General features: G+C 40.3%; 1 protein-coding gene and 1 non-coding gene across 3 annotated transcripts in view; one reads left to right on the top strand and one right to left on the bottom strand.

The window, feature by feature from the left end:
• Eftud2 (elongation factor Tu GTP binding domain containing 2) overlaps nucleotides 1–12,523 on the bottom strand; it is a 40,286-nt gene that overhangs the window by 17,568 nt on the left and 10,195 nt on the right. For both annotated transcript variants that reach the window (XM_046442767.2, XM_046442768.2), the window contains exons 5-11: nucleotides 10,875–10,950; nucleotides 10,293–10,358; nucleotides 9,485–9,520; nucleotides 7,774–7,864; nucleotides 6,441–6,523; nucleotides 3,225–3,391; nucleotides 253–377 (exon numbers count right to left, since the gene is read on the bottom strand). In XM_046442767.2, coding sequence (XP_046298723.1) covers nucleotides 253–377; nucleotides 3,225–3,391; nucleotides 6,441–6,523; nucleotides 7,774–7,864; nucleotides 9,485–9,520; nucleotides 10,293–10,358; nucleotides 10,875–10,950 — 644 coding nt within the window. The remainder of the gene's footprint in view (nucleotides 1–252; nucleotides 378–3,224; nucleotides 3,392–6,440; nucleotides 6,524–7,773; nucleotides 7,865–9,484; nucleotides 9,521–10,292; nucleotides 10,359–10,874; nucleotides 10,951–12,523) is intronic.
• Trnav-cac (transfer RNA valine (anticodon CAC)) lies at nucleotides 11,278–11,350 on the top strand. Its single transcript has one exon. It is a non-coding gene; the product is annotated as a tRNA-Val (tRNA).

The following is a 12,523-nucleotide window of genomic DNA, read 5'->3' as shown; positions in this document are numbered from 1 at the left end:
GCAGGCATGGTAATTCCTATTTTGTAAACTCTGCCTCACTTCCCAGTTGCTTTTGTTTTTCTTTTGTTAGAAACTATTAAACCTAAAGAAAACAATAGGTCAAAAAGAGCCCCAAATATGACAATAATAGGTGATGAACTGTTTTCCTCTCCAACAGGGTATTGTGACATGAAGCCAGTCTGAGCCATTCAGCAGGAAATGCACACATGACTCTGGGGAAGCTGGCGAGACACAGTGCCAGCCAGAGCTTACCAAAAGTGTCAGCATAGATCTTGGCAAAGGAGCCCAACGTGAAGCAGATGCTGTACTGGGAGCTGGAGAAGCAGACATTGCCCAGGAGCGGGGAAAGGATCAGGTTCTCATCGGTGGAATACATGCTGAAAAAGAGAATGTGGTGAGCCAGTGCCAGGCTGTGCAGCAGCCCGGATGCACTGCCAAGGGGAAGGGCAGGAACTCTGTGTCACAGCCACTCTCCAGCCCTGAGGAGGGGCTTGCATAAGACTTAGTTTGCCAACAGCCTGGTCCAAGAAAGTGACATGATGGAGTTATTCCCTAACTCCCAGTAACAAGCTGACTTCCCGAGCTAGGAACATTCTGCAGAATCTTAGAAAAGCTAACCACATAGGACAGACAAGGGGAAACCTGGAGGACAGAGACAAAGACCTTGGAACACAAGAAATGAATACAATGTGATCAGAGAAGAAACATTTGAGAGCATTCCCAATTTCACGAATGCAAACAGACTTACGTACAAGTACCACTCATGAAAAGAAAGAAAAAGACCAACTTTGCTCCCCAAATTTACTGTCTTGTTTTTCTTTGTTCAGCTTTGTTTTAAAACTTTATGATAAAATTTTATTTTTTACTTATTTATTTATATTTTGCTGTGTTGAAGACTGAACACAGGGAATTGTGTATGTCAGGTAAGCATTCTATAGCTGAGCTATATTCCCCCATTCATTTATTTTTTTAAACTGTAGATCTAACCCCGGATACACTTTACCACTGAGCTACATCCCCAGCCCTTTTTGAGATAGTGCTCACTAAATTGCTAAGGCTGGCCTTGAACTTGCAATCCTATTGTCTCATCCTCCCACGTCTCCAGAATTTCAAGCGTGCACCACCATGCCCTGTACAACTTTCAATCTTAAAAGTCATGCAGAAGGCCAGGCATGGTGGTGCACACCTGTAATCCCAAGCAGCTTGGGAGGCTGAGGCAGGAGGATAATGAGTTCAAAGCCAGATTCAGCAAAAGTGAGGCACTAAGCAACTCAGTGAGACCCTATCTCTAAATGAAATACAAAATAGGGCTGAGGGTGTGGCTCAGTGGTCAAGTTCAATCTCTGCTACCCCCCACCCCCCTGAAAAAAAGTCATGCAGAAGCCATAATAACCACCTCAAGCCCATTTGCATTTATAAGAAAACCAGTGTATACATGAATCAAATCCACAATTTTAGCCTTACTGGTACAGAATTTTCTAATTTAGAAATAAAAGTATCAGCTTAGAATAATTCCCTACTTGCTTCCACCTACCCTGAAGTTATACTCTCAAGAAGCAACTGCTTTTGACTTTTTAAAAACTGCTCATAGGGTTGGAATACAGCTCACTGTTAGAACGTTTGCCTAGCATTCAAGATCCTGAGTTTGGGGCTGGGGATGTGGCTCAAGCGGTAGCGCACTAGCCTGGCATGCGTGCGGCCCGGGTTCGATCCTCAGCACCACATACAAACAAAGATGTTGTGTCCGCTGAAAACTAAAAAATAAATATTAAAAAATTCTCTCTCTCTCTAAAAAAAGAACAAACATTAAAAAAAAAAAAAAAAAGATCCTGAGTTTTATCCTCTGTACAGCAAGGGAGGGAAAAAAAACCAAAACAACAAAGCCTGCTGCTCTTGGAGTATTTACCTTGATATCCGTAAGTATTTAAGCAACATATTTTATTACTTTTCTTATTTATAGGTTTAAAGCATAACTCTTGACTTTTTATTTTGATAGATCAAGATTTAAGCTAATTTCATCTCCTACTTAAAAAAAAAAAAAAAAAAGGTTTTATTATTTTTTTCTCAGCTTCTCCAGAAACAGGGAGAAAATATTCCTGTTGAGAATTAGTGCTACCAACTGGGGAGTCTCCTAAAGGTAACTCAGTCTCTGGATATATAGGGGCAACCCTCAATCCTCAACTGGAAAGGCATTCTTTCAATAGGATGGCCTCTTCCCAGGCCTATTTTAGGGGCCGTAAGAAGTCATACAGTACATTCTTCAGCCTGCAGATAAGAATGCCTTTAAGATATATTGAGAGCTGGGCTTGGTGGCACATGCTGGTAATCCTAGCAACTCAGGAGGTTGAGGTAGCAGGAGGATTGCAAGTTCAAGGCCAGCCTCATCACCTTTGTGAGATCTGTCTCAAAACAAAGAACAAAAAGGGCTAGGGGCTGGGGCTGCAGCTCTATGGCAGAGCACTTGTCCAACATGAGTGAGGCACTGGATCTGATCCCTAGCACCACATAAAAAAATAAATAAATAAAATAAAGGCATGCTGTCCATTATAACTACTAATAAGGGTCCCCGGGTTCAATCCCTAGGACCAAAATAAAACAAAATAAAGGAAAGAAAAAAGTACCAAAATGCCACTTAGATACTGTATACTATCCCATCACTCATAATCATTAAAGTGAGCCCTAAATCCACCTTGTTGAGAAGCAAGTATATCCACAGAAATACAGTAAACAGTTCCTTAATTTACTTAGTCTATGTTAATAAAATAGCAGCCAACATTATTCAGCACTCAGTTGGCATAAGTAAGCTCTGTGTTTAGAATACTATACCAAATATCTATTTCATTTGTTGTTACATTTCGATAGGCAAATATTATTACTTTTTTATATAGAAGCAAAAATTAAGCTTAAATAATCTGTCCAATTCACAGTTATCTCGTGAAGATGAGACTGTTTCTAGAGCCCAAGGTACTGACCCCAATACTACCTGTTTAAATTGGACAACTAGTTAAGACACAGGGCTAATGAGACAAGGCTATGGAGTCAATCCCTGTAGGGTCCTGAAAAATGCCTTGAATTCTGCCCAACTAGCTCATCAACACATGCCAAGAAATAAATTATGAGTTACTCCCAGAGGTATTTCTGGGTAAAATTAAGATTTATAAAAACCAGAGTCTCCAAGGACAGGAAATCCACTCCCTTATTAATCCACTGATTTCATCTACTACCTTATTAATCCATTGACTTCATCCACAATGTGGCGCAGCTTATAGTAAGCATCAGTTGGAGGCAGCTTCAGCTCCAGGATTAGTCGGTCAATCTTGTTGATACACACGGTGACTGCCAGCCTCTCCTGCACTGCATGCTTGATGAGCCGCTCAGTGTTCAACATCACCTAACAAACACAGGGTCCAGAAAGTGTTGATAAGAACAAAGAGGGCAGAAAAGCCTAGAGCAGAGTCAGAGAGGGTACCAAACTTTCAAAACAAGAAGTACAAAAGAATAAAGGGCAGGGGAAAGATTGCCAGGAAGGATGCACTTTCCTAAAGGCAGATGTAGGAACTTTAAGAGTGCACTCTGTAGATCTGAGAAATATATGAATAAACACACTGAGGATGCTGGGAGCCAGGATTCTCAGCACAAAGAAGAAACCAGGAAGGACAGGAAGACCTATGGTGCTAGAATAGAATGTGGGTATTAGGATGAATGAGTTTCAATACACATGTACAGAAATAATTAAAGACGCATGTAGGTGTATTTTATCTACCAGTGCTCAATGAAAGGGACAGGAAGTGATGTATCCCAAGAGCAACGAGCACACCTGGAACTTTGCTTCTAAATACTATTTCCTACTCTAAGAAGTCAGAGCTCATCTGGCCTGGTGGGACATGCCTACAATCCCAGCTGCTTAGGAGGCTTAGCAAGAAGGATTGTAAGGGGGCTGGGGATGTGGCTCAAGCGGTAGCGCGCTCGCCTGGCATGCGTGCGGCCCGGGTTCGATCCTCAGCACCACATACAAACAATGATGTTGTGTCCGCCGAGAACTAAAAAATAAACATTAAAAAAAAAAAAAAAAAAAGAAGGATTGTAAGTTAGAGGGCAATTTGGGTAAATTAGTGGAACAATTTTTCAAAAAAATAAAAAAGGCTTGGGGTGTAGCACACTGGTAGAGTGCTTGGTTAGCAAGCAAAAGACCCTGGGTTCAAACCCCAACATCACACACACAAAAAAGAAGCCCAAGTTCCTTGATGAACTGGATGATTCCAGGATCTCAGGAAAAGTATAAGATGAGTCTAGAACATACATCTTTTTGTGCCAGAGAGTAAGGAAGTGCTCAAAAATAGATGCACGGGTCATAAGCATGAAACAGCCAGCTTGAAGGACCTCTTACTAGCCAAATCTGGGACAACTACAGTATCAGTATATATACTAATAACAACAAGGAATTATAACCCACTGAATAAATAAGCAAATTTGGGGGAGGGTTCTTCCTTACAACACAATTCTAACCAATAAATACAGAAGAAATAAAAGAGAAAAAAATCACCATTTGAAATAATTATAGAAATAAAAGCCAAGAATTATCAATGCACGATAAAATAATCAGGGAAAGGTTGATAACAAATAGAATACACAAAGTATCTCCACATAAATTATTTATTACAAAGGAGGAAATAGTAACTTTACACTAGAGAAACCTGGCCAACCTACTTTAACCAAGTGATCAAAGTTAACATCATCAGTTATGGGATAAGGTAACATCATCTACTTCCTGATGTGATGGACTCATAAGAACATAACTATGCAGTACTCTTGCCCAAAGTAACTTGAAACTAATCATGAGGAAACATTAAGTAAACCCAAATTGAGAGATAATTCTACAAAATAAATGCCCTATTCCCTTGAAAAAAATGCCAATGTCATAGGAGACAAAGAAAAGCTAAAGAACAGTTTCAATTAAAAGGAACTAAACACATAAATAAGATGCACCATTCTGTATTAGGGGATAAAATTCAAGGACATTACTGGGCCAATTTGTGAAATTGAATAAGATCTACAAAAAATATCAGTTATGGGCTGGGGATGTGGCTCAAGCGGTAGCGTGCTCGCCTGGCATGCGTGCGGCCCGGGTTCGATCCTCAGCACCACATACAAAACAGAGATGTTGTGTCCGCCGATAACTAAAAAATAAATATTAAAAAAATTTAAAAAAAAAATCAGTTATGATAGTGTTGTATCAATGTCAATTTCCTGGTAATGGTTACTGTAAGTGAATGTACTTATCCTTATAAAATAAATTCTGCCAACTACTTGGGAGGCTGAGGCAGTAAAATCTCAAGTTCAAGGCCAGCCTGAGCAACTTAGTAAGACTGTGCTTCAAAATAAAATAAAGAGCTCTGAAGTTGTAGCTCAGTGGTAGGACGTTTGCCTAGCATCCATGAGGCCCTAGATTCAATCCCCAGCCCCACAAAAAAATAAGAACCAAGAAACAAAAAAATCATACAACAACAAACAAAAAAGAAACCATGAAATATTTTACCGCTATTTATTTTTTTTGGTACAGAGATTTAACCCAGGGGTTATTTACCACTAAGCTACAGGGTCTCACTACATTGCTTAGGACCTAAGTTGCTGAGACCAGACTTGAACTTGCAATCCTCCTGTCTCAGCCTCTGCAGTAGCTGGGATTACAGGCTTTTGCCACAGTGTCCAGCTAATATTGTACTTTTAAATGGTTCAAAGGGGCTGGGAGTATAGCTCAAGTGGTAGAGGACTTGCCTAGGAGGCATGAGATCCTGGGTTTGGCCCTCAGCATCACACACTAGAAAATTAAAAATAAATAAATAAAATAAACGGTATAAAGGGAAAATATATATACATGTGTGTTTATCTGTGTTCAGAGAGAGAATTCCAGAGCAAATAAAAATAAAGGTGAGTTCCTTGTACTACTCAGGCAACTTCTCAATAACTTTGAAATTATTTCACAGTCAAAATTAAGTCAACTTTAAAAACTCACTCACAAAAAGAATGGTCAAGACTTCTTCCTCTGCTGGCTATCTCACCACTGACAATACAAACGCAGGTTAGTCAAGGTACCGAATCTTTCAATTTAGAAATATAAAAGACACCCTGGCCTTTTAACTCTAATCTCAGAAAAACCTATTAACTTTTAAAAATCCCTTTATATGAATATGCTTTCCTCCCTTCCTTTAATTTATATCTGTCATTATCTTTGTATTTCTTGAATGACAATGGGTCTTATCACTTTGAGCTTCACTGAGCAAAGAGACCCATCTTGATAATTAATTTTGAACTTCATTTGCTGCACTAATTTTAGAGCAAATCTAAGCCTTAATCCCAGACTTTCATGTTTGCTGGCTCCCAGCACACCTAATGTTCTGGGCACTGTGTGGGGGCAAACAGGAGAGCAGAGCCTGACTCACCCCCTCAGCGGCATCGATGAAAAGGACCACTCCATCTGAGATGCGCAAGCCAGCTGTGACCTCATCAGAAAAATTCACATGTCCTGAAAAGCAAATATTAAGTAAGTCACCAAATGGTGAGTGAGGAGGCACAATTAACTTGTTGTGTGCTCTAAGGAGCACTTTGAAGCTTATAAACTCACAAACATCTGCTTTCACTTCTTTTCACAACTCCTTGGGCAGTGTACAAATTTCTTCCATTAGTCACATCCTTGGATTCATCATTTATTTATTTGTTTATTTTGCAGTACTGGGGATTGAACCCAGGATCACTGTACCACTGAACTACACTGTAGCCCTTTTTACTTTGAGCAGGGTCTCAGTAAGTTGCTGAGGCTGGTTTCAAACTCGTGATCCTCCTGCCTCAATACCCCCTACCACCAGATGCTGGAATAATGTAGGTGTGTGCCACTATGCCCAGGCGGATTAATATTTTATACAGGAGGCCCCCATATATAAGAGATAGACAGTTTTACCTAGGAGGGCATAGTGAGCTTACCCTGACATACCAGCTTACTCTGTAAGCAGAGTTCTGTGGGACCTAAGACAATCTGGAGGAGGGAGAAAGGGCAAAGGGATGTGGAGTGCTGCTCAAGAAGTCAGTTTCCTGTTAAGATGCTGCTGAGGGGAGAGGTAGTGTTCTGTAGAAGCTGAGGGTATCAGGGCACTAGGTACCTGATAGTGTAATGAAAGCAAATCTACCAAAATGTAAAGTTCTAATTTTTGTCCTCTTTTTTGCAGTGCTGAGAATTGAACTTAGGGTCTTGCATATGTTAGGTGCCTTAAAGCTATATCCCCAGCCCCAAAAATACTCTGCCCCAAGTCAGTCCTTTCTTCTCTATCTTCTTTTTTGGCAATACCAGGGATGGCAACAAGTCAGTCCTTTCCACAAGAGTCAGCTGCAAGGCAAGGTGCACTGCTCCCACAGTTATCTCCATGTCCACTGGTCTCCTTCAAAACACTGAGAATGCCAGAGGCCAGAGACAAGGTCTAACTAACCTTTACTTCTCCAGGGGCAAGCCTGAGGCCTGATATAGGCTGAAGTGAATAAATACATAAGGTTCCCTAAAATTAAAGTATTCTAGAGGAAAGTAAAGACAAGCATAAAGCACAGTGTTTGCTAATTAGTAAGAAGCAAAGAAGATTCTGAAAAATGAAAACTACCTCAATAAAGAATGAAAGTATGAAAGGAAGATAAAAACAAAAATGTGCTACTTCACATTGCTCTGGAAGCAGGAGCATAGAGCCCAAACCAGGACAAGTTTCAACCACACAGAGTAAGGGAATATTTCACCTGGCGTGTCCATGATATTGAAGAGGTAAGATTTTCCTTTGGTATCTGGCAGGACCACAGTCACAGGAGTGCTCTTGATGCCAACACCTCTCTGAAAGTCACAAGAGACAGTGGTCAGGACTTCTTGCTTTGCTGGAAGGGTGCAGTATAGCAAATTACAATGATGTCTCTCTTTATAGTGGGTATAATTTTTATTTCTGGTTCTAACCAAATTGACCTTGAAGATGAAACATATTTTTTGGTACTAGGGATCTAATCCAGGGTGCTTTACCACTGAGCCACATCCCCAATCCTTTTTATTTATTTTTATTTTTTTAAAATATATTTATTTGTAGGTGTAGATGGACACAACATAATACCTTTATTTATTTATTTTTTTATGTGGTGCTAAGGATCGAACCAGGGTCGTCCCCCCGACCCCACCCCGTGCTAGGCAAGCGCTCTACCGCTGAGCCACAATCCCAGCCCTCCTTTTTATTTTGAAACAGGGTCTCACTAAGTTGCTGAGGGTCAGGCCAAGTGGCTGAGGCTGGCATTGAACTTGCAATCCTCCTGTCTCAGCCTCGTGAATTGCCTGGGATTATAGGCGTGTGTTGCCATGCCCAGAGAATCTTTTCTCTTCATACACTAGAACAAAGATAACAGCAGACTATTTTAAAACTAAAAAAAAAAAGACATAGTAGCACACACCTATAATCCCAGTTTTTCAGGAGGCTGAGGTGGAAAGATCATAAGCTTAAGGCTAGCCTCAGCAACTTTGCAAGACCCTGTCTCAAAATAAAATACAGAAGGCTGGTAATGTACCTCAGAGTAGAATGCTCTGGGGTTCAATCCCCAGTCCCACAAAAAGCAGGAAAAAAAGAAATAATCTGGGGCATATTCGTTTTTTTTTTGTTGTTGTTGTTGTTAAAACAAACACAGATACAGTTTTTATAACACTTATAATAGGAAATAAATATTTTAAAAAATAGCCCAGTCGAACAAATTTATAAATATATTTAGAAACAAAAATAGCTAACATTAAGGCTGGGGTTGTGACTCAGTGATTGAGTGCTTGCCTAACATATGCGAGGCACTGGGTTCGATCATCAGCACCACATAAACATAAATAAATAAAATAAAGGTATTGTGTCTAACTACAAAAAAAAAAAAAAAAGGCTAACATTCACTGATTACTTATCACATGCTACCTCTGTTCCAGGATCCTTTAGTTAGCCATATCTATGAACATATAAGTCTTCCAAGTATTCATTTAGGAAAAAAGGAATAGAAATACAGGAAAAAGAACACAGAAGAGGTCAGAGGGGAAGGATAAAGATCCAGATGGAAAGATAAAAAGAAGCATAAAGATACATGAACCTGTTCAGAGAGAAGCTACTCCTTGGAAGAGATCATCCTATGGATGGACTCATCATATGGATGTCATTTTAAAAACTATGTTGAGCTTCACAAATCAGACACACCTCTTAGTATTTGCTTTATTAGGCCAAATTAAATTCAGTCAAGGACAGGAAGGCCCCATCTTGCCCTCCAATTTGCCTCCCCAGTTCTCATCATGGAAGAGCAGAGGGAGAAGAGGTGTGGGTCTGAGCTGAGGGGCAGGTGGGCTATGGACCAAAATGCTGCCATAAAGGCCTCTCTACATTTTCTACAAAACTATTACTGGTGGGTCTGATATGGGTAACCATCTGATTTCCCAAGGTACACTTACCTCTTGCTCTGTGAAGAGGATGTCAGTATAGCATAACTGAAAAAAAAGAAGGTCATTACCATCTGAATTCAGACTCCTCTTCCACATACCAACCATCAATCACTGTTCCTCAGCACCTCCCAGCTGGGGCTTCTGCCCCAGGAGAACAGATGAAAACAGTAGGGTGTCCCCACAGCCATTCCAGACAATGAGACCAGTGCCCACTGAGCTGGAAAATGTTCCTTGATGTGTGGAGTCCTTCCCCCCACCCCACCCCACCCCCACCTTTTGGGAGGGAGTCATTGAGGACCAGGAATGGCTGGAGAGCTAAATTTTATCAAATACACTTCTATCTTAAGAGTGGTAAAGGGAGACACATGCCAGCCTTCAAGGAACCCCACATGTCAAAACAGTCAATCTGGCGGACTGAACATTTATTGCACTGAGACTTGCTGCCACAGTTGGCCTCATTCACAGGCATTTAAATTTACCATGAAAACAACAAGGTCCAATTGTATGATATTTATAGAGCAGCCTATTAATACTATGACAGGAAAGAACAGACTATAAAAGTCAGGATATATCATAACTGAGGAGGGATCCCAAGTGCAGAACAGATCATCTAAAAATACTGCAGGTTAATATTCTCTTTGCCTGAGAAAATTGAAATCATTTTCTTGTAGCCTATTAATAGAGATTACAATTATAAAGCAGTACTCCGTAGGTGTCACTATTTATAAAGAGTGGGAAGGGTGAGGAAGGGGAGGGAGAGACATCTTTCTGTATTTTGAATGATTCATTCTAAACCCTCAATAGAAGTTCTACTTACATCCTGGTCATAACGCTTTCTGATTTCCGGGTGTGTCTGCTCTATTAAACAATCTACAAAACATGTCTAAAAGGGAAGAGAAAGTTATAATCTACCAAGTGCAAAGGAAAATGAAAATCTACTGTGACCTCCTCCCAGAGCTCCTAACACACCATGTAATTTAGGGATAAGGAGAGGAAGAGGGGAACAAGGAGTATTATGGGACAACAAATGATTAACACGAAGCCACAGGATTATTTTTAAATGAAAGATGAAATCTTTCCTGGACAGGCATCCCCCAGTAAATGAAAACTTATAAAAATCAAAGTAAGGCTCAATTTCCCTTTTTCTGTCCAGATGTAGACACAAGGCTTAGGCATGCAAGTAGCTTAGGAACAGGTTCCACCTGCTACTCAGAAAAGCTAGAATTTCATAGCAGTTTCATAAGAGGCACATGTTGACCCTGTCCCCCTTCCCCCATCCTGGTCCCCAAGTCAGGATGTCCAGGTTTATGAACTCAAATCTCCACCTCTGTGACTCCGAGGGCTCAAAAGATGAGCAGATACAAAAAGAAATCCTGTTCTAAGCTGAAAGTTCTCCCACCTTGCCATGGTGGAGATGGCCACAAAGGGTCACATTTCTGATGAGCTCCGAGTTATCCATAAGATCTGCCAAGAAACTGAAAGAAGAAAGAGAACAAGAAAAGGGGCGTTGGCATAAGTTTTCAAGTGGAGAATAGTACAAAGGTGTTTCGGGTATTTTTGGCCAGAAACAGCTTTCCAACCAACTGGAGAATTCTCAGACAGAATGTCTACATCTACATAGTTCTGCCTCTGTGAACGAAACAGATTTATCCATGAGATGACACAATCTGGGAATGAAATATCTTGGGGATTTCAACAGTCAAATAATGAGATTAAAAAAAAATAGAGGAAAAAGAAAACCAAATACCTGAACTAACACAGCTCCATGAGAACTGTCTCTTTAAAAAGCTTTAGGCTAGGGTTGTGACTGTAGCTCAGTGGTAGAGCACCTGCCTCACATGCGTGAGGCACTGAGTTCGATCCTCAGCATCACATAAAAATAAACAAATAAAGATATTGTGTCCATCTACAACTAAAAAAAGAATACTAAAGCTTTAGGCTACACTGATAGCCCACTGATGCCAGGAGGACTTAAAATCATTTGGGAAGCTTCTTTTGGAATTGCTGTTGGAGCAGTTAACAGAGCATTAAAGAAAACCCCTGTCATTACTGATGTTGAGCCCAGGGGACTTCCATTCTGGTCATAACCAGCACTGTCTTTCATATTTATCACCCATATTACTTATGGCAAGTAGCCTTTGGATGACTATGGCATTTTTTTAAAAAATATTTTTTAGTTTTAGGTGGACACAATATTTTATTTTCATGTGGTGCTGAGGATCGAACCCAGTGCCTCATACATGCTAGGTGAGCATGCTACCACTTGAGCCACATCCCCAGCCCCTGACTATAGCTTTTTATGTGGCTCAAAGATCAGAGATTTTAAAAATCACCACTGAGAATGCAAAGGAATATAAAGCAAGTTTTTTTTTAACATTTTCAGTTGTTGATAAACATATAATTTCATGTATATATGTATGTATGTATGTATATATGTGGTGCTAAGGATAGAACCCAGTGCCTCACAAGTACTAGGCAAGTGCTCTACCTCTGAGCCACAACCCCAGTCCTGAAGCAAGTTCTTAAAGCTTCTGAAGGGTTGTTTTTAAAATGTCTGAATGATGGCAGGTAAGCTGATTGTTTCAGAAGGTTCCCTACTTTTTTTTAGAAGTATAAGAACCCCCCCCCCGCCCCGCGTTTTTTGTGCTTGGGATGAGATTCTATTTAAAAACAAATAAAAAATAGTTTCATTACCTAATAGTGAGTCACAAGCACTTCAATACATGAGGACCTTAGAATTGCATTTTGTCAGTCAAAACGTTTCCAAATACAGTGTGCACACAAAAAGCTAAACCCTTCTACACACACTCCACTGTCTTGTACCCTCCCTTTCAAAATAAAAAGCATTCAATTGGTCCCAAAATACTAAGCAGTCTTACTGAGTCAAAATTAGCTCTGGTGGCCACAATACTGATAATTATAATACCCCTCTCTGTTTCAAAGGCTGGCTTCCAAGAACAAATTAAAGGTGTGGAGGAAGAGGGAAACAGAGATTTGGATGAGGGCCAAGAGAAAAGTTAAGATTGAGCTTACATATCCCAGTAGCCA

Source organism: Marmota monax, unplaced genomic scaffold, assembly GCF_021218885.2.
Source record: "Marmota monax isolate L192 unplaced genomic scaffold, Marmota_monax_Labrador192_F-V1.1 WCK01_AAM20220418_F8-fsc00205, whole genome shotgun sequence".
Lineage (NCBI taxonomy): Eukaryota > Metazoa > Chordata > Mammalia > Rodentia > Sciuridae > Marmota > Marmota monax.
The sequence above is the reverse complement of the archived record's forward strand: the minus strand, read 5'-3'. Positions and strand labels throughout refer to the sequence as shown.